Source organism: Calidris pugnax, unplaced genomic scaffold (genome assembly GCF_001431845.1).
Source record: "Calidris pugnax isolate Ruff unplaced genomic scaffold, ASM143184v1 scaffold82, whole genome shotgun sequence".
Lineage (NCBI taxonomy): Eukaryota > Metazoa > Chordata > Aves > Charadriiformes > Scolopacidae > Calidris > Calidris pugnax.
Window position 1 is genome coordinate 3,168,540 of NW_015090833.1, and position 15,089 is coordinate 3,183,628.

Below are 15,089 nucleotides of genomic sequence, written 5' to 3' on the forward strand. Positions count from 1 at the left end.
TGCTTAATTTGTCCCAAAAGCTGCTCCTATAAAGTTATATTTCTTATCTGACGAGTCATTTAGCTTGTATGCCTGCACCGTGCTTATGTTTGATACAATTGCTACTCAGGAGTTTTATGGACTTTCTAGAGACAGTCTGAAGCAGCATTCTCTGAGGAAAAGGCTGAGAGTGAGACACTTACCCCATAGGCTCGACTGTAGCTCTCTCCTGCCATGGCAGTCAGCTCAGCGTCTAGCAGATCTCTGGCTTTGTCAATGCACTGAAACAGAACAAGATATTGGGGCAACGGTGGTATATTTTATGTTGGAACTGCTACTCATCTGTTCCATCTCATGAATAAAGCTGGCATTGTTCCCTTCTCCAACATGAACAGGGAAAAGATGTTATCAATTGACAGGAAAAAGAATTGACAGGGAAAGAGTGTCCAGGGGCAGGTGTAGGGGAACTCAAGGGGGCTTAATTTGTAACCCACACAGTCTGAAGTTTGTCTTTCTACCAAATCAAAGTTTGCAGTATTTTTAATCCTGCTGTCATTGTAGAGATCATCATTAATAACATTTAATGTAAAAGGAAGGAAGGAAAAAGAAAGGCAAATCTTAAAGGAAAGGAGATCTTAAAGGAAATGAGAAGATCACATTTTAGTGCAAGAGAGTCAGTTACAAAAAAGCCTTGAGAAATGTCTCTTGATAATATACAATGATAGAAAATAGCTTTCACTGTTTTACATAACCCAACAGGTTTTTATGAATTTTACAGGACAACAAATTCCATTTCTTTTCCTCCAACTAAGCTGTGCTCTTCAAGCATGAAATAAACTCTGCTGTGGTTCCAATCATTATATAATCTCTCATCTATATGTTTTCCTGTTCAAAATGTTAAAGGTTAATCACAAACTCTACCCTTTTGAACGCCTGGCAAAATTTACTGTGCACATCACCCAGAAATCTATGTATGGGTTTTGACAAAGCAGACTGAATTGCTCCTTTATCTAAGCTGGCAAGGCAGCACAGAATTCTCAGAAATGGTACTTGAGCTTCCTTAGAAAGTAAACAACATGCTTCACATCTACAGAGGGGGAAAATGTTGCTCTGCAAATCTGTGACAAACAAGCATACCAACATGGCTCTCTTGAAGAGACTCATCCCTTGCCTTGATTTCTCACCTCTAAGATTTAAGATTTATCACTGCTGCTAGAAAAATTCAAAGAAAAGTTCTGGTACATGAAAAAGAACACCCATGAAGAATCTCATGTGTGTCTTATGCCGTGAACACCTTTTATCAAGCAGGGCCTTGTAGAATGAAACCTCTGCTGAGATAATCCTTATGCACTGTCTAGAAAACAGACACAAAAGTAAAGAAACCTAAGAATGACTAAGGCATTTTAACAATCTACAGCACTGGACCACTACTGTCTGCACATATATTCACTGCTGTGTTTCTGGAAATACAAGAAAACTCAATCACCAAGGTCTAATACATCGAGAGAAAAAGGGTTGTTGGGCAATTCATAGATTATAGCCAACTGTTTTAGAACAGCATGTCTTTCCGTGCAGCAATATAGCCTAGTTAATCTTAAATCAGGTTTTGGGAAGCCAACAAGGAAGATAATTACCTGCTGTGCCAGTGAGAAAAGGTCCTGATGAAGAGCCAGTACAGCTCTGTAGAAAGCCCCATCGTGGGTGTCCCTTGGGATCATGCAGGTATATTCTTCCATGCTGTCCCACTGGCCTGCAGAGACACACACACCCGCACTGATACAACAGCCTTCTCTGCAGGATCAAAACAGAGCTGTGCTACAGTGCTCAGACACCAGCCACCAGGCCTGAATGCTGGGTGGTACTTCTACAGTTAAGTCTGTGTTACATACAGAAACTGTATATTTTGTACATAGTTACAGACAAGCACAAACATAGGCATTTTCCTTCTAGGCAAATTGTTATCCTCATGGAAAAGGTTCTTGCATTCCTTGTGATGAAAAGGTAAAATGCTGACATTTCCAGAATATTTGAATGAATTAGTGTCCTACAAAGCAAAAGATTGATTTTCCTCAGCAAAGGCTGGCAGACAGCTTCTCTAGTAAATAGCTGGCTATCAGGATAACTGATGTTTGGACCATTTATAGATTTATTCCACTTAAGATTGTCTGCTCAGCAGACACAACCTATCAAAATGCTCAACAGATATTGTTCTGGTTTGTAAATAAAAGTCTGCCACAAATCTGAGAAATTCCATTAATCTCATCTTAAGTCTGAGTTATGTTCAATGCAAAGCTAAGTAAAAGGGACCGGTTACGTGACTGATGACCTGCACAGAGCAGTAAGGCAGTCTCTCTGATACCTGAGACCACACTGGGAGACCTCATGTAAATGCAGGTTTTCCAAAGGGCTTCAGTGGTGAATGATGCTTACTTCATATCCCAACATAAATCATTCTGTTCTTTGATTCTGCCATTCCTTATATTTTGTAATTCTAAAGTGATTTAAAACTATCTGTGCTTCCATAACCTGTGTTGTCACACACTACCGCAGGGATACGTTACCTAGACCCCAGGCAGCAGCAGCAGCCATCCTGGCCATCTTAGCTTGAGTTTCATCATTGACCTGCGTCCACTTTTCACAGCATTGCTGGTGGAGCTGCCCCCTAAGAAAAATCCACAATTTCTGATCAGCAATTCTTCTAAGAATTCCGCTTTGGTAAACAACCACTTCCCACAGGTAAGGTGCCAGCCAGCCCCATCGTTCTTTTTACAGAGCGTGAAGAATAGGATTCTCCTCCTCTGGCCAACTCAGACATGCTAATCTGATGGCCCTATCATCAGAAAATAAATTAAAAGCACACTATGCTTTGAAAACACAAATCCAGACAACAGTTTGCATTTGTTCCTCAGCAATTAGTATTGCTAATGCCTATTTTACAAACTGAACTGTCAACTCCATTCTAAAACACAGAAAAAAAACCCCATTCCCAAGAAAACAAAACCAAACCACCACCAAAGGAGGGATGCTTAAAATTTTTTGCAAGTGTCAGTACAAAGAACATATTATCTGGATAGCTTGTATGTGGCTCCTGCTATCAAACATGTTGGATAAAAACATCACCAAGTTGGGAGACAGAGGCTAGAGAATCAATGCTGCTGTAACCTCATATGAAGACTTGTCATGGCAAGATTTCAGAGGGGATCCGAATCTTTCATCTCCAGTGGAGAGGAAGCACCAGGATTTTTTTGTATTATTTCTTTTAAATCAACTGTGAATGCTCCATTAATCAAACCAATTACTGTGGGTGTTGCAGTTCCAGAATTTCTCAGGCTGGATACTCTGTAGCAGTGGAAAAGCTGCCAACTGCGAGGGAGGCCACCTTGCCTTCTCCACTGTCATCCCCTCCCCTCCCAAAGAGGAAGATGAGTTAGTCAGACAGAACTGATGGGCTGCCACAGGCAAGAGAGTCATTCTGACAGCTTAATGGCCCAGCAGAGGAAAAAAACCACACAACAAAAACCAAATCAAATTAAAAACCAAGCTAAACTTAGCAACAGCAGTAAATCAGGACCTCATAGATGCTAATAGTACAGCTCTTGCAGACATAACCACATCAGGAGACAAATGGCTAAGAATATTTTGGCTGTACTTTCAAAATGTCACTGCACAGAGCACCGAAATAGTGCCGCTGCGTAGTATCAGCTCTAGATTAACTGTCAGATTCTGCCAAGCAGGCTCCAGCAGCACAAACACTCAAGGTGAACACTACTGAAGAATATCAGTGGCCAAACCCTGGAATTCTGAGTCTCCTGCTGCTGTTGCTATAGCCAGCTGCAGAGCAGACAGCGCTTTGCAAAGGCACTTCTGAATTGTAAAAACCATCTGCATAGAGATGGAGTGCGGTTCCACAACAGCAAGCACACGGGGCTTTGTGAGATTGTGACTGCTCTCATCAGTACAGACCACCAAAAGATGGACAAGATTTAGCACCAACAGAAGAAAAGCATCTCTTTGTCATATACTTGTCACTGATCTGTGAAGAAGCAGGAGGTTCATAGAGAATGCTTTACACAAATACATGTCCTGCTGGAGGGAGAAATTCTGTAAATCCCTGGTGGGAACTGCCTAGAAACATCCTAGAAAAGATGATTGCGAAACTCTCAGTAAGAGGATCTGTTTTTCCTGCTGAAAAAGCTACGCCCAATAGGCCTCACCCTCATCTAGAAACAAAAAGGGCAGAAAAATGCTGTCAGAATTAGGTTTCTCAAACAGCTCTGTTTCTCTGACAGCAAAGTGACTTTAGTGAAGAGGAATCTCCTTGCTGTGTGCCATCCCACGGGTTCACGTCAGGACCCATCAGGAGAGAGCTCCAGTGACATGCTAAGTTCAGTGGGAAGGCGGAACCTGGACCAAATCACCCATGCCCCTGGGTAGAACTGCATGCTACAGTGCACAGGATGCCTTCTCCAATTATCTTCTTTGAATTGAAGTGAACAGAGAGTAAAACAGAAGCCCCCAGTTAACTACCAGCTCACCCTCACAGAAACTGACTCTGATCAGCTATGTGTTGACAACATACATTTGACACGGGGTTTGAAATACCAAATGTCCACAAAGACAATGCCTAATGAATGCTAAAAAAGTGTAATAATGAAAAACTCAGCCATCTACAAGATGGGCAAAAGGGTTTTAAAGTGGCAGTAATTTATTTGGCATAATCTTACACCCAGGTGACTATTGGGAAAAAGAGAATTTCATTAACAGCTGTGCAAAAGAGTATGCATTCTGGATAGTGTAGGTCTGACCATGAATAAATAGAGAAGTTTCTCATATCTGAATCAGAGTTTAAAAAGGAGGGCCCCAACAAGCTCCTTTTCTGATTGTTTTTGACATGTGCTGCTCAGTTAATGTTTCCTGAGAGGTCCCCTCTATTTACAGTTTCTTTCTCTGTTACGAATAGGGTTGATCCAATCATAAGACAGCAGATTCTCTTTCAGAGAGACCTTACCAGATGGCCTGTCCCACAACTGTTACTGGTTCTGACTTCAGTGAACATAGGAAGAAGTCACTGGAAATACTCAAACTATTAAGTAAGCAGGAGTAAATAGGAATTCAGGCAAAAAAAATTTCACCTGGAGACAGCATGCAGAGAAGAGTTAGACACCATTTTTAAAGGCATCATTTTCCTCAATCTTCAGGCATTCCCCTCTTACCATTCACCAAGTGCTTCCAAGCAACGCATCCGTCCTAGCATCAGCTCAGGATCATCTTTGTTTGTGTCCATCTTCTTGTCGTAGGCCACCAGAGCATCTTCCCATTCATGAAGCTTTTCATACCAGGTAGCTTGAATTTCCTAAAAGAGTGTGGGGAGAATCAGAATAAACAGTGGGATTAATATTCACCTTTCCATAATAACTATACAGCTTTTCCAGAACAATTCTGCCTCTATGGTGATCATGTAGACCTTTTTTCATTCTGAATACCCTCACAGGCTTCTACAATACAGAAAAGCCTTGAGCTAGTGCGAAAACAGGAATCCTGAGTATTGCTTAACCTGCACAAAAAGGAACTGAGATTTACCAGAGGGATCAATCCAACATCATCCCCCTATTCAGTGCCACTGAAATACTAGCTCAGTAGCTGGTGCTTTTGTTTTTGGAGAGGGGGAGCGAGTGGAACAGGAAAAAGGATAAATCTATAAAATATTCCACTTCCTATTGTTGCACATTCTTGCATTTAAATAAGAACAACAGCCCTGTGTTCAGGAATGGAGTGACTAACTGGAAAAAAAAAATCCAAACCCAAAATCTGGCTACTGCTAGACCATTTATTTAATACAGCAGGTAGTATGTATTGGGGTCTAATCACAGCCCTCCCAAGAAAAGGCTGTGGTTTGTAACAAAGACTTTAAAAGCAAACCAAGCAGTGATCCTTATCAGCTGCATAAACTTTTCTTTGGTCTTTGTTTATGGATTTTGTTTCTAATTTTCAAGAAATAAAAAGCCTTAATATTTTTTCCATACTTATCTCTGCCAATGTTTTTCTGCTCAGTCCTTGGCAGCTCACGTCTTGACAAAGGCTGTAGAATAGATTCTTTTCCCAGCCCTGTGGGCAGGCTCAGTATAAACCAAGCTCCTTATGCCAGGTCTTCCACTTAGGACATTTATATACCAGCCCTTTAACTTCTCAGCGAGTCATAATATTTCAAGTAAGTTCCTGAAAGTAGAGCTCACAGCTCCTCTTAATTTCTTTTCACTGCCTGTTCTGGCAAACTCTGTGTTTTGAACCACATTTACTGCTAGAACTACATTACTGCTAAAGAGTGAGGTCAGAATTAGGTAACATAGAGCTTTGCTCAATCCACCCAAGGAATCATAAGAAGCTGTAACAAAGTTCTGAAGTGCGTACTTCTCCCAGAAAGGACTTCTTCTCCAGTCTAGGACAAAACCACACATAATCCTACACTCCACCATTTTGTGCTTATACCTGTTCCCACTTTCTAGTGGTTCCTAATAAGAGGGGTGAGTCTACTGTGCTTCCAGGGCTGCTGTACTTTTTCCCATCACTCTAACACACCACGACATATACCCAAAAAACCCCTTACAAAATCCATGAAAACATAAGACATGAAGAAGGCAGTTATCCAGCAGGACTCACCAGCTCCCCAAAGTGCTTCATGGCATATTCCAGTACCCCGGCAGCTGCTTCTGGCTGTTGCAGTTTATTGTTAATGCTGAAAAGGTAGGAAGAGAAAGACCATTTCACACAGTTGGCAATTGTTAGGGGCTGGAATGAGCTTCTGCTTGATAATACCAAGCTCTATCACTTTGAAATACCAATGGAACACCCTTCTTTGTCTTTAGAACTTTTTAGTGAATGATTAGACTATGTAAGATGCACAATGACTATATATTTGCCTGCATACTCTCTGCTTATGTTCTCAAGACTCGTTACACAAAAGTGGTTGCATATGATTATCAATTCTAAATAGCAGCCTCCATAGGGAGAATAGTGTGAAAGGCATAATTTCTCAAATAGCTGCACTTATCAAGAGCTTTACAGTACTGATTTTGCCCCCCCCCCAAAACAGACCACCAACCCCGTTAAATATGTAAATAGAGATTTTAATGCTCTGGGAAATGATCTACATCATTAGAACACTGACAAATGTCATGAGGACCATACCTGCCGACTTCCCAAAAATGTTGCAACCCTACTTTCAGTTTCACGTTTCCTATAGCATCTCAGCACCAGCACTAACCAGTACAGGCACTCTTCTTTGGCTGGTTTTCAAGAACACATCAGAAACTCCTGCCATCACAGCCAGTCCTCATCCCATACCAGTAAGGCACATCGCTTTGCAAGGCGAGTTGAATTGTGTGAAGCACAAGCAAAATAAGCTACTCGTGAGCCTGTTGCAACCCTACTTTCAGTTTCACGTTTCCTATAGCATCTCAGCACCAGCACTAACCAGTACAGGCACTCTTCTTTGGCTGGTTTTCAAGAACACATCAGAAACTCCTGCCATCACAGCCAGTCCTCATCCCATACCAGTAAGGCTTTGCAAGGCGAGTTGAATTGTGTGAAGCACAAGCAAAATAACTACTCATGAGCCTGGGTCTCCAGCTCAGTGACACGACGTACAGCCATTCTCTTAAATCATTTCTTTCTCACCTTGGTTTTGTGATCTTACTATCAGAAACGGCTCTGTCTGCACATTGGTGCTTGGTGATCAGTGCTTTGCTAAATCCCAATTTAATGAGGAAATAAAATTTTTATGAAGCTCCTGCTATTTTTATAAAGCTTATTTATGAAGGGTCTCTGGCTCATTGCTCTCCTCTTTCCCTCGTGGCGCTGGAGAACAAGAAGTGCCAAGTTGTTCAAAGCAATGCCCCAACACCTGAGCAAGATGCAACACACCCACAATCCAAAATTAAGACTTTCAATGGTCTTTGAATATGCTGCTGTGGATAAAGGCAGCTTTCACAAATGCCCCTTCTCAACTGCAGATTTTTCCCCTCGTTGAGAGGCCTGTTGATCAGTAAGAGACAAGGAAATCTACAGTATTAAAGGGAGTGCTCTGAACAGACAAAATAGGGGAAACTTTCAAATCACTGCTATATCTCTTCCATCTGTAGAAGTTTCCTTTCCTGACAACTAAAGAACCAAGCTCCCAGACACACCCTGGCAATCTGGGAAGATCAAGTAAAATACTCTTGGAAATAAGACCTCAGAATGGTTGAGCTCAAATCAGCTTTCGTTAGGGTAAGACACCGTAATTGCAGTTCAGGACGACAGGCACCCCAAAATGGGAAGCACTTGAAATACATCCACACCTTTTTTTAGCAAGACAGTGAAAGAACATCCCAGCTCCACACTTCCCCAGGGAAAGCCAGGCAGCAGTGCCTCATAAAAGTGATAAATGGCTGTCACATTTCATATCCTGATGATTTAAAGAGCCATTGGCAGACACATCACTTCCAGCATGTCAGACAGTTAATTACTTCCAACTTATCTTTCTTGTCAATGCTTCCTGACAAAATTGGCCATTATCTTTTATTCTTCAACAATTAGCACTGCTCTTCTGCTGATGGTCCCTGGTGCACTCAATTATTCTTTTTTTGTTTCTCTCTTTCCAAAGTAGAATTAAATATGTCAAAGCTGCCTATGGCTAGCTTTAAGCAAAGGAAGGGGAAAGAAGGGAAGGGAAAGGAGAAAGGCTTTGATTTAAAAGAACACACAGCAGTAAATAGAACATTGTGTTGGCATTATTAATCATAAATTATTCTATTGTAACAAATGATCTAGCCCACACCGTGAGTAAAGACAGGTGATTTTGTGGACCAGGATAAGCCATGACTGGGAAATCTCCTGTCAATTATTTAATGTACCACACTAAAATAATATATACACAAAATAGGGGTGGGATGAGGAAGAAGCAACAGCATTCACTGCTTTGGCAGAAACAGACCTAACTACAGAGCAGCACAATTGCCAGGAAGAGTACAAAAATGCCCCCAAAGCAAGACTTGTGCATCAGGGTGGGCTTTATTAATACGGCTGAACATTCACTAACTTATTTCTTCTGAGTAATAAAACCTTAGTAATCACTGCATCATTTTGCTATTCAGTTTTACAGGTTAAGGGAAACACTGTTATGTGTGGATTAAGTTCTAATGTTGTGTTTTAGAGGGGGTTTTTGGTTTGTTTTGAAAGACCTCAGATTTCTTTTTCTCATAATACTGGATTCAGTGTGCTCTGATTGCTGGAGGTGTAGTGACAGCTCCCAAAAATCCCTACTACTGCAGCTGACTGCAGTATGTTCTTAACAGACCCACAACTCTCTGCATCCAGATTCTCTGGGAGTGGGCCTGTACATTGTACTTCTCTTGGAAAAGCACTTCCACATGGAGCCCTGTTAACACCTTCAAAATACACATTTAGAAATCACCCTCCCGTTAAGGCATTGCCCCTCTCCCTGCAGATCTGATGAGGTTTGTGCTCGGGTGGAATCTTCTCGAATTTTCTAACACTCTGGAAGCACCACAGAGCTGTTCTAGTTATTGTGCTGGAGACCAGACAGAAGGACCAACGCTACAGAAAAGCATCCAGGCACACAGAAGAGGCCCCAAAGGGCTGATATTCCAGCCAGGCAGGGTTGCCAGGGGGTTTTAGTCACAGTGTTGGTGCTGGAAATCAGGGCAGTTTACTGGATTAGGACTGGGGGGATAGATTTCTCCTTCTATCTGGAAAAAGATAACTACAAAATCTTTCTGGATTAAAGGAGAAGGTGGGAAAACATCTCTCAAGATAGAACCAATGCTGCTGGCTAACTCAGCAGACAGAAACTTAAGTCTTTGTTTACTGGGTGGTGTCCTTGCAGTTGTTCCTAATTCAGGATAATATGAAGTTAATATTAAGGTGAAGATCAGTTGTTCTCCATATCCACTGAGGATAAAACATATTTATCTGTTCATTTTTGTTTAGAAGCTAGAAAAATGTCACCACTACCACCTACTTTACTTGAAGGCTCAGCAGCAGGGCGTAAAAGAAGACTAATTTATCTCCTTCCTTGGAGGTTTTTAGATATAAGTTTGGTACATCACAGGTTACAGATGCCATCTTTCAGGAAACGCCTAAATATTCAGCTCTGCTGCCTGGTATACTTTGAACTAATGCACTAATTTCACTCTTTAATACCCACCATTTAATTTCACATTCTATGCAATAAAAAAGTGATTCGAAAATACAACAAAACAAAATAAGAACGATCCTTATACTTTCCCTCAAAATGAGGATTAATCAGTTGCAAAACTCATTCCATCCATGAAGTTTTGTATGAGTTTGGCTCACCTGGACTCACTGCCCAATTACAGAATGCAGCACAGCAGAAGTAAAATCGATGTCAATCACAAAAAGAAGAGCATTAATTCCTATATTCCAAGTGCACAATCTCCAGCAGCTGTAAGGGGCAGCTGGATAAGGAAATGAGCCTGGCACAGTTAAATCCAAGATTATAGAGAATTCCTACCCTCTCCCATTTATTAATTAATATCTGTACTGCAGCCAGGATAATATTCAGTCCTCCTGTCCCACCCTTACCTATTTGTGGCACTTGATCACGATGAGTGGGATATTAAAATGACAAGTCTTCTGACGAAAAAAAGTTTGTCGAGATGGAATAACATCGTAATTGGAAAAAGTGACTACCCTTGGCAAACTCCCTGACATAAAAATCTTGGTCAAAAATCTCAAATCTTTGAATTTTATTAGTAGTGGAATGTTACATAAACCTACTATTTGATTAAGGCATCCAATAAAAATGCAAGCGCAAAGGACTAAAATGTAGCACATTGAGCTAGAATCACAAAAAAACACTATTTAAGAGAAATATACTCCTATTGCTTATATATTTTAGAGGGAATTTAAACAGAAAGCAGACATGAATTGGGAATGAAAAACAACTTTACTGTCTTCAGCAGGAAGAGCACTCAAATGATGGACTTTTCGACAAACCCCGGGTATAAATGTCTAATGTTTACTAGAAATATACTCTTTTATACAGTCCTGGGAGCAGCCCAGTCTTCCATTACCTTTGAGGGTCTCTAACAATATTCTCTGTCACTCAAAGTATATTAAATTTTCAAGAACTCAGAAGCAAGAGACTGGACCCTTCCCCATCTTCCCATAAAAATGAAAAACTTTCTTTTAACACAGCTTTTTCAGGAGGTCCCAAGCCTGTCTGTGAGGGAACACACACATTTCCTATTGCCAGAAAGCATCTTAAAACTTGGTAAAGAAACCTTATTTTTGCAATAAAGCAGTTTGCGTGCAAAGTCTAAACATGCCAAACTCTTTTATTTTGGTCTCCCCAAGTTTGTTTAGAAAGCTCCTTCATGTAACAGATTTTACCACCCTAAGTCAAGCCTGTTTTTCCTTCTGAAGAAGTGCTGAGACCTTGCTTCTGGGATTAGAAGTGGAAGGCACTGCTACTTTGTGGAGACTTTGGGGAACAGATAATCCTCTGGCAAAGGGAATTGGCTTTGTTGGCCACTTTCCCCAATTCTACAGTTTTATTTGTGTTCAGGCATCCCTGAATCCTTGATTCAACAAACCTTGGAAAGCAACCAACTGCCCCCCAAACAACTTTAAAAACCAATGCATTTCCATCATGCCACTAAAAATTATTCCCATGCTGGGAACAAATAAATTTGAGAAACCAATACCAGCAGAGAGCTGCTTTCAATAAACTGTTGTGATGATTGACTGCTTGCAGGCCAGAGAAGCAGCCCCTTCAGCTTTTCAGCAAGGGCACACCACATTGCTCACAGGCATTATAATTGGTCAAATTCCCAATCTTGATATAAATGCTTGCAAATCAAATGAAAACATTCACGAGCTTTGAAAGGAAAAGCAGTGAAAACCGTTACAATAAAATTCTTAGCCAGCCCTGTGGCTCAGGCTGAAAAGGTTTTGTATCCCCGATTCTATAACTGGATTCACTGCAGGCAGAAAAGAAAAAAAAAAAGCCAAGGAAAATATTTAGCTGAAAAAGGTGAGATGCAGAGCCAGAGTCTTTGTGCATTGGTTATGCAAAGAAAGGATATATTAAATTAAAAAAAAGAAGTCACAAATGATTGTTGGAAGCATCCGTGTTTTGTTTCCTATCAGGCCCTTTCACTTTTCCATCTGTTCCTGTCTAACTTCAAAGATTTACAATAATTATTTGCTGTAGACAGAAATTTTATTTGCCTTTACTAGGGATGGAGTCATTACTGTAAAACTATAGCAGGGTGAATGTCAGAACATCCATAAGCATCTCCAGAGCCAGAGGTGAACAGTTTCACACCTCCTGGGAAGGGAAAGGAGCATTTCAGAGAGCTTCAACAAGCGTGGGCTCCTGCGATCCACCAGAGCCTTTGCCATCTCAGCAAGCACCAGGAATGTGAGACTCTAAGCATTTGCCGGATGCATGTTAAGGGTTCTGCAATAACTGGCTACCAAATAAATAGCCACAGGGCACTGAGCTTTTCTTCTTGACTCGGCTTCACATACACCTGCCAGAACAGCTTCCCAGAGAAGGCAGTCATTTAAACCCATCACTGATTTAATCTGGCCCTCCAGGGACAAGAGATCTCTGGTTCCAATCAAGTAATACTAATAGACTTGAATTTGGTAGCATCAACCAACATTAGACGTGGGATACATACTAACTGCAACCATATTTAGACTCAGTTCTCCAAACCACTTCAAAACCACATTGCTAATGAAGTTAAAAAGCATTTGCCTCATGTTCTTGACTTCAGGATCTCAGCTTTTTAGCTTCCATATACAAAATATAACAGAAGAAAACTATGGCAATGGACTTCAGACCAAATGATACTGGGTTTCTCTGTCAGCATTGGGGAAAAGAAAAATAGGACTCTAATCACAGAACTAATTTCTCCCTAGCTATGCCCAAAACATAACAGGATCCTGAGTTCAAATTGTAAGTACAGCAGTGTGTAACAGCAGAACCATTTCCTACAGAATGTCAGCTTCTACAGCTGATCCAACCTGGCAATGACTGGCATCACTGCAATTGACTACACTCAGCTCTCTGTGCAACAAGGAAAGACTCATCTTTCAAATACTCATAAAGAAGTCAAATTCCATTAAGGCTGAGGTCCCTGCCAAGGGAGATCTGTCTGCCCAAATCTCTCTTAATGCTTCCTCAAAAGTAATGACAGATGGGAAGATTTGTGCTCTTTTCCATTCCTGCATAATATGTCTGTTGTCACCCCCTTATGCAGAACAAAGTGAGAGAACAAAGAAGTATTATCTCTGTTTTAAAACAGGTAAATCAAAGTATGCAAAAAAAAAAAAAAAAAAAAAAAAAAAATGTGTTGCTCAACAAGCGTGGGCTCCTGCGATCCACCAGAGCCTTTGCCATCTCAGCAAGCACCAGGAATGTGAGACTCTAAGCATTTGCCGGATGCATGTTAAGGGTTCTGCAATAACTGGCTACCAAATAAATAGCCACAGGGCACTGAGCTTTTCTTCTTGACTCGGCTTCACATACACCTGCCAGAACAGCTTCCCAGAGAAGGCAGTCATTTAAACCCATCACTGATTTAATCTGGCCCTCCAGGGACAAGAGATCTCTGGTTCCAATCAAGTAATACTAATAGACTTGAATTTGGTAGCATCAACCAACATTAGACGTGGGATACATACTAACTGCAACCATATTTAGACTCAGTTCTCCAAACCACTTCAAAACCACATTGCTAATGAAGTTAAAAAGCATTTGCCTCATGTTCTTGACTTCAGGATCTCAGCTTTTTAGCTTCCATATACAAAATATAACAGAAGAAAACTATGGCAATGGACTTCAGACCAAATGATACTGGGTTTCTCTGTCAGCATTGGGGAAAAGAAAAATAGGACTCTAATCACAGAACTAATTTCTCCCTAGCTATGCCCAAAACATAACAGGATCCTGAGTTCAAATTGTAAGTACAGCAGTGTGTAACAGCAGAACCATTTCCTACAGAATGTCAGCTTCTACAGCTGATCCAACCTGGCAATGACTGGCATCACTGCAATTGACTACACTCAGCTCTCTGTGCAACAAGGAAAGACTCATCTTTCAAATACTCATAAAGAAGTCAAATTCCATTAAGGCTGAGGTCCCTGCCAAGGGAGATCTGTCTGCCCAAATCTCTCTTAATGCTTCCTCAAAAGTAATGACAGATGGGAAGATTTGTGCTCTTTTCCATTCCTGCATAATATGTCTGTTGTCACCCCCTTATGCAGAACAAAGTGAGAGAACAAAGAAGTATTATCTCTGTTTTAAAACAGGTAAATCAAAGTATAAAAAAAAAAAAAAAAAAAAAGAAAAAGATTGCTTGCATTATGAGACAAATCAGAGACTGAACCCAAAATAAAACCCTGGCTGTCTCACTTCCAATTAAATACTCCAGTTTAGAGATGGGATTTGGAGGCCTTTTTGTGCTGTTTTGTAATATCTGTGTGCAACAAAGAGGCTGGCTGCATCCTGGATCCTTCCAAAATTTGTATCAAGAGGGTATGCATGACCCTAAGAGTGGCTTCCCTCTTCCACATCTGCCCTTCGTGATGTCTGTGTGTGAAATTTGAAAATCAGACTGTACAAGACAGATAAGAGAGTTGTGGTGAGTGATAGCAGCAGCAGAATGGATCAAAGTCCTATGTAACACAGTGGGGGTGTTAGCAGGGTGGCTTTTTGGGGTGGAGAAGCCAGAGTCTGGCCTGTCCTATTCTTTGTTCCAACTTCGACAAAAACACATTTCTCATCACAGGAAGGCTGAGAAGAATTTGCCCCTGGGAATGGCAGAAGCTCCAGCTGGAAGAGGGCTCAGACAGGATTAGAGGCAGAACAAAAAGGTCAGGCTTTCATCCGTGTGCAGTGGCACTTCTGGTCTGAAGTATAAAAAGCAATTTTGCTATGGAAGGTTTCTGGAATGTCCATGACAAAAATGTGACTGAAGCTTATGGTCTGCTGTGGAGGTATCCTCAGTACGTTAATCAAATCATAATTGCATATCTCTGGCAACATCTGAGGTCACCAGTCCCACACAGTACCTCAC

The 15,089-nt window shown here is 41.1% G+C and overlaps 1 protein-coding gene across 1 annotated transcript in view; it reads right to left on the reverse strand.

Annotated features, from left to right (window-relative positions):
* The window catches only part of MTOR (mechanistic target of rapamycin (serine/threonine kinase)), a 70,076-nt gene that overhangs the window by 24,539 nt on the left and 30,448 nt on the right, over positions 1-15,089 (reverse strand). Inside the window, exons 29-33 of the mRNA XM_014941451.1 lie at positions 6,637-6,712; positions 5,193-5,332; positions 2,541-2,641; positions 1,614-1,729; positions 183-260 (exon numbers count right to left, since the gene is read on the reverse strand). Coding sequence (XP_014796937.1) covers positions 183-260; positions 1,614-1,729; positions 2,541-2,641; positions 5,193-5,332; positions 6,637-6,712 — 511 coding nt within the window. The remainder of the gene's footprint in view (positions 1-182; positions 261-1,613; positions 1,730-2,540; positions 2,642-5,192; positions 5,333-6,636; positions 6,713-15,089) is intronic.